Source organism: Bombina bombina, chromosome 5 (genome assembly GCF_027579735.1).
Source record: "Bombina bombina isolate aBomBom1 chromosome 5, aBomBom1.pri, whole genome shotgun sequence".
NCBI classification, from domain to species: Eukaryota; Metazoa; Chordata; class Amphibia; order Anura; family Bombinatoridae; genus Bombina; species Bombina bombina.
This window is the reverse complement of record NC_069503.1, coordinates 526,649,185-526,674,020: the sequence shown is the minus strand read 5'-3', so window position 1 is coordinate 526,674,020 and position 24,836 is coordinate 526,649,185. Positions and strand designations below refer to the sequence as shown.

The 24,836-nt window shown below is 36.2% G+C and overlaps 1 protein-coding gene across 1 annotated transcript in view; it reads left to right on the top strand.

Annotated features, from left to right (window-relative positions):
- Positions 1–24,836, top strand: part of ITGA9 (integrin subunit alpha 9) — an 838,607-nt gene that overhangs the window by 230,343 nt on the left and 583,428 nt on the right. Inside the window, exon 10 of the mRNA XM_053714443.1 lies at positions 5,523–5,628. Within this exon, the coding sequence (XP_053570418.1) occupies positions 5,523–5,628 (106 nt within the window). The remainder of the gene's footprint in view (positions 1–5,522; positions 5,629–24,836) is intronic.

The window sequence follows — 24,836 nt, the reverse complement described above, 5'->3', positions numbered from 1 at the left end:
TCTCCTTAGCGAGACACCCTTAGCGAGACACCCTCATTCCACCAGGGACATAGAAGCACTGGTGAGCATTCTTAAATAATCTCACCAGCCCAGAGACCTTTAGATCATGGGGCCTCTTGTCTTCATCCCATTCCTAGCTGGCTAAGAACTATAGCAGACGTATTTGTTGATGATACCAGAACAGAAACATTGCCTCCTACAGTTTCACCTCTAACCAACAATATATTATTTTAATTTACAATTGATAGTTTTCATTGTGTCCTTGACCAAAGATGAAACCCTGATTGAGGCATCACCAGTAATTGGGTAAATCTTATTTTGAACAGATTATTTTTAAACCAATGTAGCTGATACCCTTGTTTAGAAATATTGTAATAAAGACTATCCTAAAATTACAATAGACATGCCATGATGCAACCTCATAACTTTCTCACCATAGCAGAGGATGTTTTGTGGAAGGTATCCTAATTCAACTTTCTGTTTAGGTCTGGGTTAAGGACCTTCCAAACAGCTTGCATTAATTCACAAGTGGTAACATTAATGGTAATATACGTCTTCATGGCAGGATGTGTGAGAGTATTAAAAAGGAATATCTTTCTCTCCATTTCACAATATACAGGTTAAACAGGTTAAATACCCCAAGTTACTTTTTAATTCTTCACTGCACAAAAAGTGAGGATGTTTCCCTCTTAACACCTTATTCTATATTTAATATTTGTTGCTGTTTTTGTGCTCCTTTGATTTATGTGATTGCCATGTCTCTTGCATCCATTGGTTTCTTTGGCACAACCCCAAATGGAAGTGTTTATTTTCCATTAAAATATTAAACATATCCTGAGGAACTAATCTGTTACCAGTTCATCAACAAAACTGCTTCTTTCCCAGTAAATAAATATATAATTGTTTGGATGTGGCCATGAACACTCTGCTAATTAACTGTAAATTTACTTACCCCAAACTAAAGAAGAGTCTGACTGAAGAGTCAATTTTACCTTCATATAAGAGCTGTATGACCACCACAGGGCTCTCTATAATTTGGCCGAGTTGGACTGCAGGTATAGATACTTACATCATTATAATGTACAACATACTCATCAGTGTGTAGATACTCATCATCATTATAATGTACAACATACTCATCAGCATATATATACTCATCATCATTATAATGTACAACATACTCATCAGTGTGTAGATACTCATCATCATTATAATGTACAACATACTCATCAGCATATATATACTTATCATCATTATAATGTAGAACATACTCATCAGTGTATAGATACTCATCATCATTATAATGTACAACATACTCATCATTGTATAGATACTCATTATCATTATACTGTACAACATACTCATCAGTGTATAGATACTCATCATCATTATACTGTACAGCATACTCATCAGCATATAGCTACTCATCATCATTATAATGTACAGCATATTCATGAGTGTGTAGATTCTCATCATCATTATAATGTACAACATACTCATCAACATATATATATACTCATCATCATTATAATGTACAACATACTCATCAGTGTGTAGATATTCATCATCATTATAATGTACAACATACTCATCAGCATATATATACTCATCATCATTATAATGTACAACATACTCCTCAGTGTATAGATACTTACATCATTATAATGTACAACATACTCATCAGTGTGTAGATACTCAACATCATTATAATGTACAACATACTCATCAGTGTATAGATACTCATCATCATTATAATGTACAACATACTCATCAGTGTATAGATACTCATCATCATTATAATGTACAGCATACTCATCAGTGTATAGATACTCATCATCATTATAATGTACAACATACTCATCAGTGTATAGATACTCATCATCATTATAATGTACAACACACTCATCAGTGTATAGATACTCATCATCATTATAATGTACAGCATACTCATCAGTGTATAGATACTCATCATCATTATAATGTACAACATACTCATCAGTGTGTAGATACTCATCATCATTATAATGTACAACATACTCATCATTGTATAGATACTCATCATAATTATAATGTACAACATACTCATCAGTGTATAGATACTTACATCATTATAATGTACAACATACTCATCATCATTATAATGTACAACATACTCATCAGTGTATAGATACTCATCATCATCATAATGTACAACATACTCATCAGTGTATAGATACTAATCATCATTATAATGTACAGCATACTCATCAGTGTATAGATACTCATCATCATTATACTGTACAGCATACTCATCAGCATATAGATACTCATCATCATTATACTGTACAGCATACTCATCAATGTATAGATACTCATCATCATTATAATGTACAACATACTCATCATTGTATAGATACTCATCATAATTATAATGTACAACATACTCATCAGTGTATAGAAACTCGTCATCATTATAATGTACAACATACTCATCAGTGTATAGATACTTATCATCATTATATATATACTCATCAGCGTATAGATACTCATCATCATTATAATGTACAACATACTCATCAGTGTACAGATACTCACATCATAATGTACAACATACTCATCATCATTATAATCATCAGTGTATAGATACTCATCATCATTATACTGTACAGCATACTCATCAGTGTATAGATACTCATCATCATTATAATGTACAATATACTCATCAGTGTTTAGATACTCATAATTATAATGTACAACATACTAATCAGTGTATAGATACTCATCATCATTATACTGTACAACATATTCATCAGTGTATAGATACTCATCATCATTATAATGTACAACATACTCATCAGTGTATAGATACACATCATAATTATAATGTACAACATACTCATCAGTGTTTAGATACTCATCATCATTATAATGTACAACATACTCATCAGCGTATAGATACTCATCATCATTATAATGTACAACATACTCATCAGTGTATAGATACTCACATCATAATGTACAGCATACTCATCATAATTATAATGTACAACATATTTATCAGTGTATATATACGTATCATCATTATAATGTACAGCATACTCATCATCATTATACTGTACAGCATATGCATCAGTGTATAGATACTCATCATCATTATAATGTACAGCATACTCATCAGTGTATAGATACTCATCATAATTATAATGTACAGCATACTCATCAGTGTATAGATACTAGTCATAATTATAATGTACAACATACTCATTAGTGTATAGATACTCACATCATAATGTACAGCATACTCATCATCATTATAATGTACAACATACTCATCAGTGTATAGATACTCGTCATAATTATAATGTACAACATACTCATCAGTGTATAGATAGTCATCATCATTATAATGTACAACATACTCATCAGAGTATAGATACTCATCATCATTATAATGTACAACATATTTATCAGTGTATAGATACTTATCATCATTATAATGTACAGCATACTCATCAGTGTTTAGATACTCATAATTATAATGTACAGCATACTCATCATCATTATAATGTACAACATATTCATCAGTGTATAGATACTTATCATCATTATAATGTACAGCATACTCATCAGTGTTTAGATACTCATAATTATAATGTACAGCATACTCATCATCATTATACTGTACAACATATTTATCAGTGTATAGATACTCAACATCATTATACTGTACAACATTCTCATCAGTGTATAGATACTCATCATAATTATAATGTTACAACATACTCATCAGTGTATAGATACTCATCATAATTATAATGTACAACATTATAATCAGTGTATAGATAGATACTCATCATAATTATAATGTACAACATACTAATCAGTGTATAGATACTCACATCATTATAATGTACAGTATACTCATCAGTGTATATATACTCACATCATTATACAGTGCAGCATACTCATCAGGGTATAGATACTTATCATCATTATAATGTACAACATACTCATCAGTGTATAGATACTCATCAAAATTATAATGTACAACATACTCATCAGTGTATAGATACTCATCATTATTATAATGTACAACATACTCATCAGTGTATAGATACTCATCATAATTATAATGTACAACATAATAATCAGTGTATAGATTCTCACATCATTATAATGTACAGCATACTCATCAGTGTATAGATACTCACATCATTATACAGTGCAGCATACTCATCAGGGTATAGATACTTATCATCATTATAATGTACAACATACTCATCAGTGTATATATACTCATTATCATTATAATGTACAACATACTCATCAGTGTATAGATAACATTGTACTCAAAATCATTAAACTTAAATATGAATGATGATAGGTCATTTTTTTTACTCTTATACCCCTTTGCTAGCTGTATACCTAATAAGCTCGTAACAGTTTCAAAAATAGACATTTCTAAACAGCGCTATTAGAGTGTGAAGTTACTAAAGTTACTAAATTCACTTCTCTTTTCAAATGTGCTTTGTTCTCTTGGTATCACTTGTTGAATAAAAGAATACGCACATATCCTACACAAATGTGTATGATTCGGATAGAACATACAATTTTAAACACTTTTAAAATGTACTTTTATTATCAAATATGCTTCATTCTTTTGTTATCCTTTGCTGAAGGAACACAATTGCACTACTGGCATTTAGCTGAACACATCAAGTTTTCCAATCACAGGAGACAAATGTATACAGGCACCAATCACCAGATAGCTCCCACTAGTGTAGGATATGTGCATATTCATTTTTACAATGGACACCAAGAAAACAAAGCACATTTGAAAATAGAAGCGATATTAATAGTGTCTCAAAATTACATTCTCTCTCTGATTCTTGCAAGTTTAAAGGGACACTGAACCCAATTTTTTTCTTTCGTGATTCAGATAGAGCATGCAACTTATCAAATTTTCTTCATTCTCTTGGTATCTTTATTTGAAAAAGCAAGAATGTAAATTTAGATGCCGGCCCATTTTTGGTGAACAACCTGGGTTGTTCTTGCTGATTGGTGGATTAATTTAACCGACCAATCAGCAAGTGCTGTCCATGGTACTGAACCAAAAAATAGATTAAATGCCTTCTTTTTCAAATAAAGATAGCAAGAGTACGAAGAAAAATTGATAATAGGAGTAAATTAGAAAGTTGCTTAAAATTGCATGCTCTATCTGAATCAAAAATGAAAAAATGTGGGCTCAGTGTCCCTTTAATTTTTACTTTTCTATCCCTTTAATTCTGGTTTTGCTAAATCTTTTGAGTGAAAACTAAACGATTTCCCTTCTGCTGTGTATGTGCCCAATTTAATATTTGTTATCAGTGCCAGCCACAAAGGGCTGTGATTATCATTGTATATTCTGCTATCTGCCTAGGTAGGAAGCACTATTTCTCTTCAGGTGTTTCCTGTACAGTGTGTGAAGCCAACAGCTCTTTCAATGTGATATCCCTCTATTAACTATTACTCTGCTATTACAAGCCTGTATGTTTCCTGTTTAGGGAGTACTGGATGAACAGATCAGTCTTAATGGTGACAATGCATACAATGCACACTTTGGAGAAACCATGGTTAACCTGGGCGATATTGATGATGATGGATTTTCAGGTTAGTGTTGTCTCATGTGTATATAATATGTTGTTGTTTTTTATCAAACTCTTGAAATAAGAGAAATTAGTTTCAAGTAATTTCAAATTAAATTGGCTGAAAGGTTTTAGCTAAAATGTGAGCAAAATCATTTCAAGGTTTTTTTAAACACAAAGTTATAGGCATAGAACAGCAAACTAAGAAAATGCTGTAACACAGCTTTATGTCCCGATAAAATATTTTGATGAAAATTTACACAAATTAAAAAAATATCTTTGTACAGTATATGACTTTAAAGAAACATGAAACCAAAATTGTTTCTTTCATGATTCAGATAAAGAATACCATTTTTAACAATTTTGCTTTTTACTTCTGTTATATCATTTGCTCAGTTCTCTTAGTATCATTTGTTGAAGAAGCAGCAATGCACTACTGGGAGCTAGCTGAACACAGTGAGCTAATGCCAAGAGGCATATATGCCTCAATAACCAATCAGCAGCTAACTCCCAGTAGCGCGTTGCTGCTCATGAGCCCATGCTTTATCTGAATAATGAAAGTTTAATTTTGACTTTACTGTTGCTTTAAATAATGTTCTTCAATTATAGTTGCCTCCTAACACAATATATTTTTTTTAATAAAACAATAAAATCTACAAACATTTTTGATTAGCTATTATGATGCAAAACCTTGACCATATAATCATCACCCCCTACCAATTAGTTGTTTTGTCTGTGCTGCCATGTTGTAACCTAGGTTTCCTCCTCTGCTGAGGCCAATTAGCAATCGGTATAAACTTGCCATTAGAGCATGACTGTGTAAATTAAAGGGGCAGACTCATGAGACCGGAAGGGGCGGAGCTACATGTGTTGGAGCGTGCAGCGCTGGTGCTCTAAGAGGACTGGAGCACTAATTTCCACCACCGCCAAGCACTGCATTCTCTTGCGTTTCAATTTGCGATATGCACGAGGCTTTCCAGCATACAGCGTACCGAGAAGTGTGCAAGGCCTCTTTTATTCGGCTTGTGCTATCCGGATCTTCGAACAGACGTGGCCGTGGCCCGTCATCTGGGCCGCTTACAGAACCCAGTTACTTCAGCCTGGGAATCCCTCACAAGAAAGAGGCAAGTTCTACCCATATATGGAGTTAGCTAGTGGCAACAACTTTTGAGAGGCAATAGCTACCTGAGGGTTACAGAACCGGCTGACAACATCCTGTAGGTTTGACTGCCGAGGGGAAGAAGCGCCTGAGCCTCCCTGAACCAGCAAAGTTGGGGCAGTAGATGTTTTGGTTCATACATACCTCCATATAGGGATGGGCGAATGTGTAAATTTCCGAATTTGAATGTTAGAACGAATGTTATTACCGAAATTCGAATTATAAATCCGAATGTTGATACGAACGAATATTCTTAAAAATTCTATAATCGAATGCTATTTTCGAATGTCACTTTCGAATTCAAATGTTTATAATTATATCGAATGTCCACATTCGAAATTTCAAATTTAACATTCTATTTAAAAAATACTATTCAGAAGTTCAATAGTTTATGTGGTAGGGAGGGAATTTAGTAAATTGATACATAATAGATACAAATATATCATTTCGAATGTTTCTATATAGAATATTGCATAATTCGAATATTACATTTAAAGAAAGCATTAGAAATACTATTACAAATATAAATTCAAATTTTTCGAAACAAATATTTTCGAATGTAATCGTAAAATTCGAAACCGAACATTCGAAAATCAAATGTTAGAATGTAATGTAAACATTCGAAATTCGATTTGAACAAACGAATGTGTTAAAAATTTTCGAATGTTGTGAAACATTCGCCCATCCCTACCTCCATAGCGGTAAGACTGTTCCTGATTTATTACAGCTGCAGGTGAACATTTTGGGTTGCTAAATATATGGCATCTTGGAAACAGGGTCTCAAATAAGGCGTATTCTACCTGTCGACTGTTTCTATTATGCTTGCTCTCATGAGCTGGTTAAGTTTTCCTAATACAATTTAAGCTCACAATACTAAGCTTTGGTGATAGAAATCTAGTTTTGCTGTATGCCTCAGCACTAACCTATAGCTGCAGGTGAAAAGCTTGGGCTGTTAAATATATGACATCCTGGACACTAGGACATAAATAAGGCATATTTTACCTGCTGGTGGTTTTCGCTTGCCTATTCTTATGTGCTAGCCAAGTTACCTTAATGCAAACTAATGCACATAATACTAAGCACTGATGAAGAAATCCAATTATGCCGTATGTCTCAGTACTACCCTACTGATAATTTGTGAAAATCGGCCTTGATTGGCTGCACTGGTTAATGTCTCAAAGAGACTGGCTCTATGCTAAAAGCTGCTGAGGTTTTTACTCCAACAATATTTGTTTTTGGTTTATTATAACGTTTAAAGGGACACCTTGTCTAGTTGGGAGCCACGCTACACCTAAATATACCCTGGGCGCGATCAAATATACGGCGCAGGTTTAGGCGCAAGCGTGGGAATCTGCGCCGTCCATAATTTCACCTCGCACATCGGGGTATTACATAAACCCCGCCGGCAGTTCATAAAGTGCCGTAAGTCTGATAAACTAGCGATGTCCAGAAATAAGCGTAAATACAAATTTCTGGAGTCGCTAGTGACTTACGGCACTTTAGAAACTGCCGGCGCCTAAGAAAAGTAAATAAAATAACAAATCTTCCGTAAAAGTCCAACACGCCTCCCAAAAATAAGCCCGACACGTAAAACCCCTATATCCGCAATCCCCCCTCTCATTACTAATATTAAATGTATTAACCCCTAGAATGACAACCCCCCACAACGCAATATGCCTATTTAAACTATTAACCCCTATATCCGTCATCAAACCCACACCGCAAGTAATAACTAAATTATTAACCCCTAAATCCGCCAACCCCAACATCGCAAACTACCTATTAAAACTATTAACCCCTAATCCGCCATTAACCCACAACGCAATAAACCTAATCAAGTATTAACCCCTAAACCGCCATAGCCCACAACGCAATAAACCTAACCCCTAACCTAACCCCCCTAACCTAACCCCTAAACTAACCCCCCTAACCTAACCCCCCTAAATAAACTAAAATTACCTAATTTACAAAATACTAAAGTTACTATTAAATATAAAAATATTTGCACTACTTTAAAAATACAAATAAACTAAGTATAAATTAAAGGGGCAGTCTAATCCAAATTCAGGAGTAGACTGTCCCTTTAAGCAAGAATTACAGAAAATAAAAAAATTTGAACAGCCAATAGGTTTTCAGTAGCTCTCATCCGATTGGCTGATTTGAATTTGAAGGCTCAAATCAGCCAATAGGAATTCAAGGGACGCCATTTTTAATCGCGTACCTTGAATTCCTATTCAGTGTACGGCGGAGATCGTATGAAGAGGATCCTCCACGCTCCATGGCTCCGTGGTCGCCGGTCTTGAGTTCCAGAGTCGCCAGTCTTCAGTTCCAGAGTCGCCGGTCTTCAACTCCGCCCTCCGCTCCGCGCCTCCTGGTTCCTGGAAGAAGAAAGAAGAGGTCGCCGCTTGGAAGAAGACTTCACCGCCTGGAACAGGACCTTCTCCGCTGAACTTCAGGACAGGTGAGGACCACTTGGGGGTTAGACTTAGGGTTTTTTAAGGGGTTTTTGGGGGGATTTATTTTATTTAGATAGGGTGGGCAGTAAAAGAGCTGAATGCCCTTTTAAGGGCAATGCCCAACAAATGCCCTTTTCAGGGCAATGGGTAGTTTAGCGTTTTTAGTGTTAGTATTTTTTTAGGGGGGGGGGGGTTTGGTGGGTGGGGGAGTTTACTGGTAGGGGGGGCTGTGTGTATTTTTGTGGCAAAAGAGCTGATTATCTTGGGGCAATGCCCTGCAAAAAGTGCATTTAAGGACTACTGGTAGTTGATTAGATTAGGGGGTGTTTTTATTTTGGGGGGGCTTTTTTATTTTCATAGGGATTAGGTGTAATTTATTTAAACTTTTGTAATTTTTTTTTTTATTTTCTGTAATTCTTGCTTAAAGGGACAGTCTACTCCTGAATTTGGATTAGACTGCACCTTTAATTTATACTTAGTTTATTTGTATTTTAAAAGTAGTGTAAATATTTTTATATTTAATAGTAATTTTAAGATTTTGTAAATTAGGTAATTTTTGTTTATTTAGGGGGGATTAGGTTAGGGGGGATTAGGTTAGGTTTATTGAGTTGTGGGCTATGGCGGTTTAGGGGTTAATACTTGATTAGGTTTATTGCGATATGGGCTATGGCGGTTTAGGGGTTAATAGACTTTATTAGTTATTGCGGTGAGGGATTGCGGTTGACAGGTAGATAGACATTGCGCATGCGTTAGGTGTTAGTTTATTTTTGCAGGCATTTTCGGGAGTTACAGTGCTCCCATACTCAGCGCAAGGCCTGCTACGGCTGCCTTTTATGGCGAGGTAAAAATGGAGTAAGATTTCTCCATTTTCGCCACATAAGTCCTTGCGCTGGATACCGATTCGCTACGCAATTCTATGTTAGCCTATGGGAGTAATAATTGCGAGCGATGGGTGAAATATATGCGCGTAACTTGTATGCTATGCCGTATATGTAATACCAAAATCACGTGAAATCTGGCGCCGGAGGATTTTGCGGGCGACGCCCCTGTTTGTTATACTGCAAGCATAAAATGAAAAAGAAAGAAAGAAAGAAAAAAGGAGACAAAGGGGGAACAATACTCTTTAAAAGGCTAATATAAAGAAATATTCATGATCTGGCGTTACTCTATTAGAGACTGATTGAATATATTTTTTCCAGGTTTTTCATCTATTTAATGAGGACAATAATAAAATAAATGCTGTTTGTGCATTCACAAGGATACAAGATATATCATTGTGTACAACCTATTTATTATATGTTGTTCAGAAATTCTTGGACTGTGATTTACATCTAATTGGTTCATTCTTGCATGAATTGCTGGGTTTTTTTTTTGTTTTGTTTTGTTTTTGTTCTAAAAATGAATGCTGAGTAGGATATGAATTTATGTGCAATACTAATTTTGGTATCTTAAATTGGTTATATGAGATGATATAAGGGCTGTTTATATTTGCATACTCTCAGAGTTTGGTTTAATTAGCTTGGTGTAAAACTCCATCTGTGAAACATTGTCAAATAAGCTGTTTTTTTGCACTGTATATATTTAACATTATTAATCAATTTCTTTTTTTTTTCTTCTAAAACACAATCACGTCAAAGTTTATCCCCTTATAGAGGATATGTAAGGAGTAGAAGGGGAAGGGATAAAGACCGGAATATAACCCTTTTGTATTTTTGTATATTTCTTATACACCTTATTTAAAAACCCACGTCAGATTCTCACTCATAAGGGAATTAAGTATTGCCTCAATATACACGTGGTTTCCTTTTTTACTTTTTGATACACTTTTTGGCATCTATCTATGGAAAGATTTGTTCTGCCAAGTAAAAACAAATCCCCTGCCATGCCAGCCAAACCTAAAGAGAAAAAAAAATAAGAATATCAATGACAGCAGTTCTGAACTGGCTGATGCTTCAAATGTATCGTTACATAACCTTGATTCACAAACTATTGTTAAACAAATTGCTGAGTTATAACTACTTCAATTTGATCAGATTAGGCAGGGCTTTTCAGTCCTTACTGAGGAAGTTAAGCAGTTCAACAGTAGACTGAATGAAGCGTAAACCAGGATTTCCAATCTAGACGACACCCATTATAAAATTGAGCAGACGTTGGAGGCTCAACTAGTTTAGAATAAACGTATGCAGAATAGAGTGGATGAGTTTGAGGATCGTTCGTGCAGAAATAATCTAAGAATGATTGGGTTACCTGAAACTTCAGAATTTCAGGATTTATTACAATTTACAGCTGTTAAGCTCCCCCAAATTTTGGGATTACCTTCTGCTCAGGTAGATAGAGCTCATAGAATAGGTCCCTTTAAAGACTTTAGATAGAACTACCAAAATTCGACCAATTATGGTTAAATATCTTAGTTTCCAGACTGGTCATGCTGAATGGGGCGAAAATGTTAATCCCCAAACACTGGAAAAGCAAAATACTACCAACAGTGAAGGAATGGAAACAACAGGTAGACTCCTTGCTACACTTTGAAAGGTACCACCATCTACAAAATGGCACTGTAGACACACATGAGATTATGTTACTCCAATGGAAGGAATGTCAAACAAGAGGCAGGCTTAGGGATAATTAAAGTAGCACTAAACTGGCAGAGGTTAACCGGCAGAAGGGAATTGCATTACTTATGTAAATGATAGCATTACATGCTACTCTAGATATCTAACTTGTACAACAGAATGGTGAGAGACCTGCAATACCAGGAGTTGGTCAACCACGGACTGTATGACACCAACTAGTAAAATCGGACACTCATGTTCACCATCTTATTCACCTTGCCCAACCCATTCACCATCTTATTCACCTTGCCCAACCCATGGGCAACATGGGTCTCTTGCAGATCATGGACTTGATTATTCTGTATTAAGACACCCTTGACGTTTCTTCTTTGAAGAAAAAAAAAAAAAAATCTTAGTTTCCAGGATAAGATCAATATATTAAGGAATTATATACAGAAATCCTCTTTGATGCTTGGTACTAATAAGGTTTTAATATTTAGATTATTCTGCTGAAACCTCTCAAAAAAGAAAAGGCATGGCTCCTATCTGTACTAGATTGATTAAAGCTGGTATTCAAGCCACATTTCTGTACCCAGCTAAGATTAAACGTTTAAATAAGGATATGACAGTTGTACTTAAAAATGTAGAGGAAGCCAAGTCATATTAGTTGAAAAATGTCCCTGATCTTATATCGTAATGGGATGGCTCGAGCGCCAATATGACATTGAAATTAATCTTAAAGGGACACTGAACCAAAATTTTTTATCTTTCGTGATTAAGATAGAGCATGCAATTTTGAGCAACTTTCTAATTTACTCCTAATTGTATTCGTTCTCTTGCTATCTTTATTTGAAAAAGAAGGCATCTAAGCTTTTTTTTTTGTTCAGACCTCTGGACAGCACTTTTTTATTGGTGGATGAATGTATCTACCAATCAGCAAGAACAACCCAGGTTGTCACCAAAAATGGGCCGGCATGTAAACTTACATTCTTGCATTTCAAATAAAGATACCAAGAGAATGAAGAAAATTTGATAATAGGAGTAAATTTGAAAGTTGCTTAAAATTTCATGCTCTATCTGAATCATGAAAGAAAAAAATTGGGTTCAGTGTCCCTTTAATTTTAAGAAGGGTTCTGTAACTGGTTTTTATTTTAGCTTTGTCCATTTGTATTGCGTGGTGTGTTTTTTTCCCCCTCTCTCTCTTCTCTCTTCTCCCCTCTTGTTGCTGATATTTTCTATACTTAATATCTTAAGGTAAAATGAAAGATAACTTTAGAATTGCCTCCTGGAATGTTGGCAGCATCTCTTCCATCTTAAAGTGCAAGAGTATATAGAACTTACTTAAAAAACATAGGGACATATCTATCTATGGAGCTTGAAGCCCCATGTTTGGCTCGCCAGAAACACCAGTTATGAAGCAAGGGTCTAAAGACCGCTCCTCCATAACCTGTCCTCCTGCTCTGAGGAGGCGGATAGACATTGCCGCAATTCAACCCGATCACATACGATTGGGTTGATTGACACCTCCCTGCTAGTGGCCGATTGGCCGTGAATCTGCAGGGGGCGGCGTTGCACCAGCAGTTCACAAAAGCTGCTGGTGCAATGCTGAATGCGGAGCGCGTATTGTTTTCCGCATTCAGCAAGGTCTGTCGGACATGATCCGCAATGTTGGATCATGTCTGACAGGCCTTTCATAAATAGGCCCCATAATCCTGATATTGCCTTATTACAGGAGACTCATTTAATGCTGCAGGAGATAACCCCGCTGGGTAGGGGAGGTGATAGCTACACCCTGTAACTCAAGGAAAAAGAGAGTTGCCTTCTTAATCAATAAAAATTTAAAATACAAGATTCTTGCACAAGAACTTGATGTAGATGAAAGGTATATTATTCTCCAGTTAGAGATTGAAGGACTAAAATTAGTAATTTGAAATCTATACGGTCCTAATAAACCTGACAGAGACAACCTTCAGATTGAATTACTGCAGTTCTGCTCAGAATATTTGGTAGTCGCTGGAGGTTTTAATGCAGTGTTGTTTCCTGCCTTAGATAGGCTTAAGCCATCTTTAAACCACAATAGTAAATATAAAGTAAAACTTCATAGAAATTTTAGTTCTACCCTAGGCTTAAAGGATATCTGGAGGATTCAAAACCCAGACACCAAGATGTATACATGCAAATCTAAATCACATCAGACTATGTCTCGACTTGATGTATTTTTTGTGTCTGATAAAATTTTGGGCTTAAAGTCCAAAACAGATATCGAGGAAATCACCCTGTCAGACCATGCAATTATCCTACTGGACCTGTTCATAAGACCACAAAATACTAACAATATTGGTAGATTTTTCTATCCTAGATATTTATCTTCTGATTCTCATTTCAAAAATTGGCTAAAAGAATGTTGGACAGAATTTTCCATTTTAACTCTATATAAAGACAAAGTAGAAATTATATGGGAAACATTCAAAGCAGTCATAAGAGGGGAAATTCAGGCTTATATGATCCAGAGAAAATGGAAAGCACAAGCTCGAGACATTCAATTAGCAAATCAGCTTCGTAATTCACTTAATGTATACATCAGTAATCCTATTAAAAAAATTGGGAAAAATATGTCTCTCTTCAACAAAAAACTAAACTGGAGGACCTGAGAACTCAATCTTTTTATTATAGGCTCGGAAGGAGAGCTGGGAAGTTTCTTGCAAATCTGGTTAGATGTAAACAGAAAAAGCATGTTATTGAAGCTATTAAGGTAAATGATAATAGAATACATGACATCCAAGAGATAAGTAAACTTATAAGGGACTATTATTCTCAAATATTTTCTGCTTCCCCAATTCATTTGCAAATTAAACAAAAATTATGGGACAAAATGAAGACACCATTAATCTCTAAGGAAAATTTTGATACAATGAATGCTCTGATCATAGATGAGATCAGAGAAGCTATTAAAGCAGCTTCATCTAACAAAACCCCTGGTCCAGATTCCTATAGAGATGTAAAAAAATGCCTATAGAGATGTATAAAATGCTTGCTGAAGCTATTATTTCTACTCTACGGAATTTATTTAATAGTTATTATAACTTAGGGGTCACAAACTCTAATTATTTTACATCTTCCTTAGTCTCTTTAATCCTCAAAAGGACAAAGATCCTGAACAGATTGGTTCATGCAGACCAATCTTGCTATTAAATAGCAGCTACAAGTTACTGACAAGTATAACAACGATTAAAACCAATTATGCACCTCCTATTCCTTAAAGACCGGTTTCATGATAGGGAGAATCTTGACCAACAATTTAAGAAAAGTACAGGTAGTGATAAAACATTTTTGGCAAAAAATACAAACTGGGAATAACAAGTTGACATCAGATCTGGCCATTCTGTCTATAGATGCTGAAAAAGCATTCAATATGGTCACATGGGATCACTTAATTTCCACTCTAGGAAAATTTGGTTTTAATGGATCTTTTTTTAATTTTGTTCAATTAATCTACAATAACTCCTGGGCTTCTATTTTGGTTAACGGACTTCCTACTTCTTATTTCCCTCTTCAAAAAGGGACCAGACAGGGGTGCCCTCTCTCACCTTTTATATTTAACTTCGCAATTGAACCTTTGGCGATTCTCCTTAGAAAAGATCTAGAAGGAATACGAAAAGGACAAACTAAAATCAAATTGGCCCTGTACACAGACGACTTGCTGATTTTTCTCCAGGATTAAAAAAAAAAAAAAAAAAGTATTCCAATCATCTTGCAAATTTTGGATGACTTCAGCTTCTTTTTTGGGTATAGGATCAACTGTACTAAAGCTTTCTCAGAAGTGAGCATTTATATTAGATGTCTTGGTATTAAAGTTAGCAAAAATCCAAATGAATGGTACATGTTGAATTATACACCCCTGTGAGCAGAAATTAAAAATGATTTATCTAACTGGTCAAAATGTCCTCTCTCACTGTCAGGTAAAGTTAACCTGATAAAAATAACGATATTTCCAAAATTTTTTTATTTAATTCAAAGCATTCCTTTATTTATCATTAATAAAGACTATCCATTTTTCAGACAGATCTGTTTAGAATTTCTATGGAACAAAAAGAAGAAAGCATTGGTATTTAATAGGCCAGCACTTCCTAGAGACTAAGGTGGACTCCCTCCCCCCGATTTAGAAGTATATAATCTGGTCTGCATAGGGAAGTTTGCTCTTGACTGGATCACAGATTCTGATTATTATACGCCCCTGACTATAGACCAACAACTTGCTAAACCTTACTCTTTAAAAACATTATTACATCTTAATAAGAATAATCTCCCCCCCAAAACAATTCCACAAATATTATTTTTGCATGGTTTAAAATATGCAAGTGTCTGGAGATTGACTTTTTCTAAATGCTTGCCTATTGTGGGAAATTCGGAATTCCCTTATGCTCTTAATTCTAGAATTTTTAAAAGTTGGGAAGGGAAGGGTCTGATATATATGTCACAATTGCAAGACGGTAATACAAGATGTAAAACTTTTGTTGATCTACAAAGGGAATATAATATACCAAACAAGACATTCTTTGCTTTCTTGCAAATACGTCATTATTTATCTGAAATATCTAGAGATTATTCTAATAGTTGTCTGATTGAACCTATTATTAACTTATATAGAGCTGGGGGGAAAAATCTATTTCTATTGCATATAGAACTATTAAGAATCATCAGGTTCTTGATAATTGATCTAAAATCTCGAATAATTGGCAGCTGAGGTGGACAATCCACCAAGAAGAAGTTATTCATAAAAGTTTTACATTAGTCCATAAAGCTACTATCTCCTTAACATGGAGAGAAGCACATACAAAAATGTTAAATAAAATGTATGTTACTCCTTACATGAAATCTAAATGGGATAAAAGAACATCAAGTTTTTGTAGCAAGTGCAATCTACCTGAAGCGGACATACATCATTACTTTTGGAAATGTTCTAAAATCCAAAATTTTTGGAATAAAATCAATTTCTGTTTTGGAAAATTGAGTAAACAATCTTTTAAGATATGTGAGGAACATATATTCTTATTATCTAGTTGTACAAATAAAAAAAATAACAATTTTCTTAATATTTTAATTTTAACAGGAAGAAATTAGATTTTGAAACAATGGACTTCCAAGAAAAGTCCTCAATTAGGGGAGTTTAAGCAACTACTACAAAACCAGATGACCCTTGATCAATATGATACTGCCACTAATTCTGAAAATAGAATTAGATTTTTTCTCTCTAAAAGGTTGCTGTTGATTAGCTCCCTACCTAAGGAAACACAAACTCAAAATTATGTTTCCTTTTTGATCTTCCTAGATGAGGAAATGCTAAGAAGAGACTTACCCAGTTTATATGATCGGGGGGAGGAAGAGAGGAGTGTTGTTTAACTTTTTTTTTTTTACGTTGCTAGATTTGCTTTTCGAATTTAAAATATTCTAGCAGTGTATTTTGATGTAAAGAGTAAATGTGCCTTATTTTATATATCTGTAACTCAGGAACCATATTTCTATCTTTACTGTATTATAACTAAAATAGGATTGTTTGACTTACACTGTATATGTATTATGGTCTAAGAAGGTCCTGGGAGATTTACACTGTTTCTTTATATTGTTACAAATATGTTTTTTTTGTTTTTGTTTTGTTTTTTACGTGTTTTGATTTTTCCAGACTGAAAAAGCAAATGTGAGCTGCTTAATTTGTTTACACTGTCGGAATGCAAATAAAAATATTTAAATAAATAAATAAAAAAATATTAAAGGAACATTAAACACTAAACAAATTCTAGATAGAATGATGCATTTAAAGAAAAGATTAGACTGAGAATAGCATGTAGATGTATTTTTTAAAGTTTCATTAGCTGTTTAATTATTGACAAAATAAGTCTAAATTTGTGTCTAAAATTCAATGGGAGCTGCCATGTTGTAACTTAGGTTACCTTCTCTGCTGTGGCCAATTAGAGACCGTTATAAATAGGTCACTAGAGTGTGCAGCAAATGGTTGTGTGGGATATAACGGTGTGCTATACTTTCTAACAGGATCTGAAAAGCTCACAATTTCAGAATGCAATTAAAGGAAAAGGAGACAAAATAAATAATGAAATTAATGTTTTTTTATGTATACAATTTATTCATTTTATATTACCATCTCAAAGTGTTCAATGTCCCTTTAAGTCTGGAGGCTGACCACTGTAGGAAGTGTACATGGGTTTACAACCCTAACCCTGCACCATATCTGTCCTTAAATTATTTCAGAAGAGATTCTTTGATAATATTTTGCTAACATAATGACCATAGCTAGTCTTGTCTACTCCAGCAACAAGTCCTGATTGGCTCCTCAGAATAAAGCTAGTGGTGGGTGGAGTTTGGCTGTTGAAAAACAATTGCAACAAACAAGTTGATAATGCATTTATAACCTTTTCAAAATAACCCAGTAAGTTAGTTTATTGTAGGACTGCAGAAAAATTGTGTAATTACAAGGTGTTTACTGTCCCTTTAAAGTGATATTCTAGTTTAAAAATAAATATTCTTTTGTCCCCATTTCAGGCCTAGTTTCCACTGAGGCGGTATAAAAACATTTATCTTCATTAAAGTCTATGGGGAGTTTTTATGTTACTATCAGCTTCCACACTTTATCACTCAAAGGGAACTAGGCCTCTCAGTCTGTTAAAGTTTTTTGTGCAAAAAAATAAAATCTATCTCAACTTTATTGGGGGATGGGGTTCACTTTTTATGATATCACAATCAATTAGAATTGTGCTAATTGGAGTTAGGTCTAGGATAAATTGGAAACATTTGGTTTTCTTATATTTCTATGGCATAAATATGTGAAAAAAAGCTATATGAAACCTTTTTATTTTTTAGAAGGTTTTCATATGGTTTTAATAGATGTGCACAGAAGCAATACATCCAGCCAATGCAACATGAAAACATGTCAGCTAATTGATTTAATATTGATGATAACTGACTTATATGCGTGAATGCAGATTATTTAGCCTAACTAACGGCTAGATTTAGAGTTCTGCGGCCAAAGGGGTGCGTTAGCTACATGTGCTTTTTTTTCCCCGCACGTTTTAAATACCGCTGGTATTTAGAGTTCACAGAATGGCTGCGTTTTCAGTGCGTTAGGCTCCAAAAAGGGAGCGTAGAGCATAATTTAACGCCACTGCAACTCTAAATTCCAGCGGTGCTTATGGACGCGGCCAACTTCAAAAACGTGCTCGTGCACGATTCCCCCATAGAAAACAATGGGGCCATTTGAGCTGAAAAAAAACCTAACACCTGCAAAAAAGCAGCGTTCAGCTCCTAACGCAGCCCCATTGTTTTCTATGGGGAAACACTTCCTACGTCTGCACCTAACACTCTAACATGTACCCCGAGTCTAAACACCCCTAACCTTACACTTATTAACCCCTATTCTGCCGCCCCCATTATCGCTGACAACTGCATATTTTTTTTAACCCCTAATCTGCCGCTCCGTAAACCGCCGCTACCTACATTATCCCTATGTACCCCTAATCTGCTGCCCCTAACACCGCCGACCCCTATATTATATTTATTAACCCCTAATCTGCCCCCCACAACGTCGCCTCCACCTACCTACAATAATTAACCCCTAATCTGCCGACTGAACCGCACCGCTACTATAATAAATGTATTAACCCCTAATCCGCCTCACTCCCGCCTCAATAACCCTTTAATAAATAGTATTAACCCCTAATCTGCCCTCCCTAACATCGCCGACACCTAACTTCAAACATTAACCCCTAATCTGCCGACCGGAGCTCACCGCTATTCTAATAAATTTTTTAACCCCTAAAGCTAAGTCTAACCCTAACACCCCCCTAAGTTAAATATAATTTAAATCTAATGAAATAAATTAGCTATTATTAAATAACTTATTCCTATTTAAAGCTAAATACTTACCTTTATTAACCAGGTACAATAGCTATTAAATAGTTAATAACTATTTAATAGTTACCTAGTTAAAATAATTACAAAATTACCTGTAAAATAAATCCTAACCTAAGTTACAATTAAACCTAACACTACACTATCAATAAATTAATTAAATAAAATACCTACAATTATCTACAATTAAACTTAACACTACACTATCAATAAATTAATTAAATACAATACCTACAAATAACTACAATTAAATAAACTAACTAAAGTACAAAAAATAAAAAAGAACTAAGTTACAAAAAATAAAAAAATATTTACAAACATTAGAAAAATATTACAACAATTTTAAACTAATTACACCTACTCTAAGCCCCCTAATAAAATAACAAAGACCCCCAAAATAAAAAAATGCCCTACCCTATTCTAAATTAAAAAAGTTCAAAGCTCTTTTACCTTACCAGTCCTTAAAAGGACCTTTTGTGGGGCATGCCCCAAATAATTCAGCTCTTTTGCCTGTAAAAAAAAAAACATACAATACCCCCCCCAACATTACAACCCACCACCCACATACCCCTAATCTAACCCAAACCCCCTTAAATAAACCTAACACTAAGCCCCTGAAGATCTCCCTACCTTATCTTCACCTCACTGGGTTCAGCGATCGGTCCAGAAGAGGGTCCGAAGTCTTGATCCAAGCGGCGGCTGAAGAACTCCATCATCGGGCTGAAGTCGGAAGTCCATCATCGGGATGAAGTCTTCTATCAAGCGGCATCTTCAATCTTCTTTCTTCTGGAGCGGAGCGGAGCCATCTTCTTCCCAACCGACGTGGATCCATCCTCTTCAACCGACGCCTACTAGCCGAATGACGGTTCCTTTAAATGACGTCATCCAAGATGGCGTCCCTCAAATTCCAATTGGCTGATAGGATTCTATCAGCCAATCGGAATTAAGGTAGGAAAATTCTGATTGGCTGATGGAATCAGCCAATCAGAATCAAGTTCAATCCGATTGGCTGATCCAATCAGCCAATCAGATTGAGCTCGCATTCTATTGGCTGATCGGAACAGCCAATAGAATGCAAGCTCAATCTGATTGGCTGATTGGATCAGCCAATTGGATTGAACTTGATTCTGATTGGCTGATTCCATCAGCCAATCAGAATTTTCCTACCTTAATTGCGATTGGCTGATAGAATCCTATCAGCCAATCGGAATTCGAGGGACGCCATCTTGGATGACGTCATTTAAAGGAACCGTCATTCGGCTAGTAGGCGTCGGTTGAAGAGGATGGATCCACGTCGGTTGGGAAGAAGATGGCTCCGCTCCGCTCCAGAAGAAAGAAGATTGAAGATGCCGCTTGATAGAAGACTTCATCCCGATGATGGACTTCCAACTTCAGCCCGATGATGGAATTCTTCAGCCGCCGCTTGGATCCAGACTTCAGCCCGAGGATGGACGTCACTCTTCAGCCCCCCGCTTGGGCTTGGATCAAGACATCGGAGGCTCTTCTGGACAGATCGGGACCCGGTGAGGTGAAGACAAGGTAGGGAGATCTTCAGGGGCTTAGTGTTAGGTTTATTTAAGGGGGGTTTGGGTTAGATTAGGGGTATGTGGGTGGTGGGTTGTAATGTTGGGGGGGGGGGTATTGTATGTGTTTTTTTTCCAGGCAAAAGAGCTGAATTCTTTGGGGCATGCCCCGCAAAGGGCCCTTTTCAGGGCTGGTAAGGTAAAAGAGCTTTGAACTTTTTTAATTTAGAATAGGGTAGGGCATTTTTTTATTTTGGGGGTCTTTGTTATTTTATTAGGGGGCTTAGAGTAGGTGTAATTAGTTTAAAATTGTTGTAATATTTTTCTAATGTTTGTAAATATTTTTTTATTTTTTGTAACTTAGTTCTTTTTTATTTTTTGTACTTTAGTTAGTTTATTTCATTGTATTTATTTGTAGATATTGTATTTAATTAATTTATTGATAGTGTAGTGTTAGGTTTAATTGTAGATAATTGTAGGTATTGTATTTAGTTAATTTATTGATAGTGTAGTGTTAGGTTTAATTGTAACTTAGGTTAGGATTTATTTTACAGGTAATTTTGTAATTATTTTAACTAGGTAACTATTAAATAGTTTAAAAAGTCAAAGAGAGAGAACAGCACTCCATGAGATAGAACAGAAGCTGGAATAACTTCCATGCATGTTCATTTTTATTGAATTCCTCAGGGTGCCAGTTCTTTTTGCACACTACGCCCCTTCACAGAGAAAAAATATCCTGAAGCATATCAGTCTGACCCTGCCCAATGACAGTCCAGCGTCGAAACACCAGGCAATTCTTCTCTGAACAAGGGAAGCAACAACCCCAGACGATCGTTTCGGCCTTCTATGGGCCTCGTCAGTGAGGTGCAGTTGTATCTCTCTAAGGGCAAGTGTGCATGGAGTCCACGTCTGGTTTCCCCATTACTCTTAGGGTGACCCAAGAATAATTTGCATAAAAAGTCAAAGAGAGAGAACAGCACTCCATGAGATAGAACAGAAGCTGGAATAACTTCCATGCATGTTTATTTTTATTGAATTCCTCAGGGTGCCAGTTCTTTTTGCACACTACGCCCCTTCACAGAGAAAAAATATCCTGAAGCATATCAGTCTGACCCTGCCCAATGACAGTCCAGCGCCGAAATACCAGGCAATTCTTCTCTGAACAAGGGAAGCAACAACCCCAGACGATCGTTTCGGCCTTCTATGGGCCTCGTCAGTGAGGTGCAGTTGTATCTCTCTAAGGGCAAGTGTGCATGGAGTCCACGTCTGGTTTCCCCATTACTCTTAGGGTGACCCAAGAATAATTTGCATAAAAAGTCAAAGAGAGAGAACAGCACTCCATGAGATAGAACAGAAGCTGGAATAACTTCCATGCATGTTCATTTTTATTGAATTCCTCGGGGTGCCAGTTCTTTTTGCACACTACGCCCCTTCACAGAGAAAAAATATCCTGAAGCATATCAGTCTGACCCTGCCCAATGACAGTCCAGCGCCGAAATACCAGGCAATTCTTCTCTGAACAAGGGAAGCAACAACCCCAGACGATCGTTTCGGCCTTCTATGGGCCTCGTCAGTGAGGTGCAGTTGTATCTCGACAAGAATTGCCTGGTATTTCGGCGCTGGACTGTCATTGGGCAGGGTCAGACTGATATGCTTCAGGATATTTTTTTTCTCTGTGAAGGGGCGTAGTGTGCAAAAAGAACTGGCACCCTGAGGAATTCAATAAAAATGAACATGCATGGAAGTTATTCCAGCTTCTGTTCTATCTCATGGAGTGCTGTTCTCTCTCTTTGACTTTTTATGCAAATTATTCTTGGGTCACCCTAAGAGTAATGGGGAAACCAGACGTGGACTCCATGCACACTTGCCCTTAGAGAGATACAACTGCACCTCACTGACGAGGCCCATAGAAGGCCGAAACGATCGTCTGGGGTTGTTGCTTCCCTTGTTCAGAGAAGAATTGCCTGGTATTTCGGCGCTGGACTGTCATTGGGCAGGGTCAGACTGATATGCTTCAGGATATTTTTTTTCTCTGTGAAGGGGCGTAGTGTGCAAAAAGAACTGGCACCCTGAGGAATTCAATAAAAATGAACATGCATGGAAGTTATTCCAGCTTCTGTTCTATCTCATGGAGTGCTGTTCTCTCTCTTTGACTTTTTATGCAAATTATTCTTGGGTCACCCTAAGAGTAATGGGGAAACCAGACGTGGACTCCATGCACACTTGCCCTTAGAGAGATACAACTGCACCTCACTGACGAGGCCCATAGAAGGCCGAAACGATCGTCTGGGGTTGTTGCTTCCTTTGTTCAGAGAAGAATTGCCTGGTATTTCGGCGCTGGACTGTCATTGGGCAGGGTCAGACTGATATGCTTCAGGATATTTTTTTTCTCTGTGAAGGGGCGTAGTGTGCAAAAAGAACTGGCACCCTGAGGAATTCAATAAAAATGAACATGCATGGAAGTTATTCCAGCTTCTGTTCTATCTCATGGAGTGCTGTTCTCTCTCTTTGACTTTTTATAACTATTAAATAGTTATTAACTATTTAATAGCTATTGTACCTGGTTAAAATAAATACAAAGTTGCCTGTAAAATAAATATTAATCCTAAAATAGCTACAATATAATTATTATTTATATTGTAGCTATATTAGGGTTTATTTTACAGGTAAGTATTTAGATTTAAATAGGAATAATTTATTTAATAAGAGTTAATTTATTTCGTTAGATTTAAATTATATTTAACTTAGGGGGGTGTTAGGGTTAGAATTAGCTTTAGGGGTTAAAACATTTATTAGAGTAGCGGTGAGCTCCAATCGGCAGATTAGGGGTTAATACTTGAAGTTAGGTGTCGGCGATGTTAGGGAGGGCAGATTAGGGGTTAATACTATTTATTATAGGGTTATTGAGGCGGGAGTGAGGCGGATTAGGGATTAATAACTTTATTATAATAGCGGCGCGGTACGGTCCTCAGATTAGGGGTTAATAAGTGTAGGTTGGTAGCGGCGACGTTGGGGGCGGCATATTAGGGGATAATAAATATAATATAGGGGTCGGCGGTGTTAGGGGCAGCAGATTAGGGGTTCATAGGGATAACGTAGGTGGCAGCGGTGTGCGGTCGGCAGATTAGGGGTTAAAATTTTTTAATAGAGTGGCGGACCTCGGTTTAGGGGTACATAGGTAGTTTATGGGTGTTAGTGTACTTTAGAGCACAGTAGTTAAGAGCTTTATAAACCGGCGTTAGCCCAGAAAGCTCTTAACTCCTGACTTTTTTCTGCGGCTGGAGTTTTGTCGTTAGATTTCTAACGCTCACTTCAGCCACGACTCTAAATACCGGCGTTAGAAAGATCCCATTGAAAAGATAGGATACGCAATTGACGTAAGGGGATCTGCGGTATGGAAAAGTCGCGGCTGGAAAGTGAGCGTTAGACCCTTTCCTGACTGACTCCAAATACCAGAGGGCGGTAAAAAACAGCGTTAGGAGCCTCTAACGCTGGTTTTGACGGCTACCGCCCAACTCTAAATCTAGCCGTAAGCGAATGCATTCATGTGTGCAGTTAACACTTTTAGATTTAACATATTTCTTTTAAAACGTTCAGACACTTAGTTACAATTAAAGAAGCAC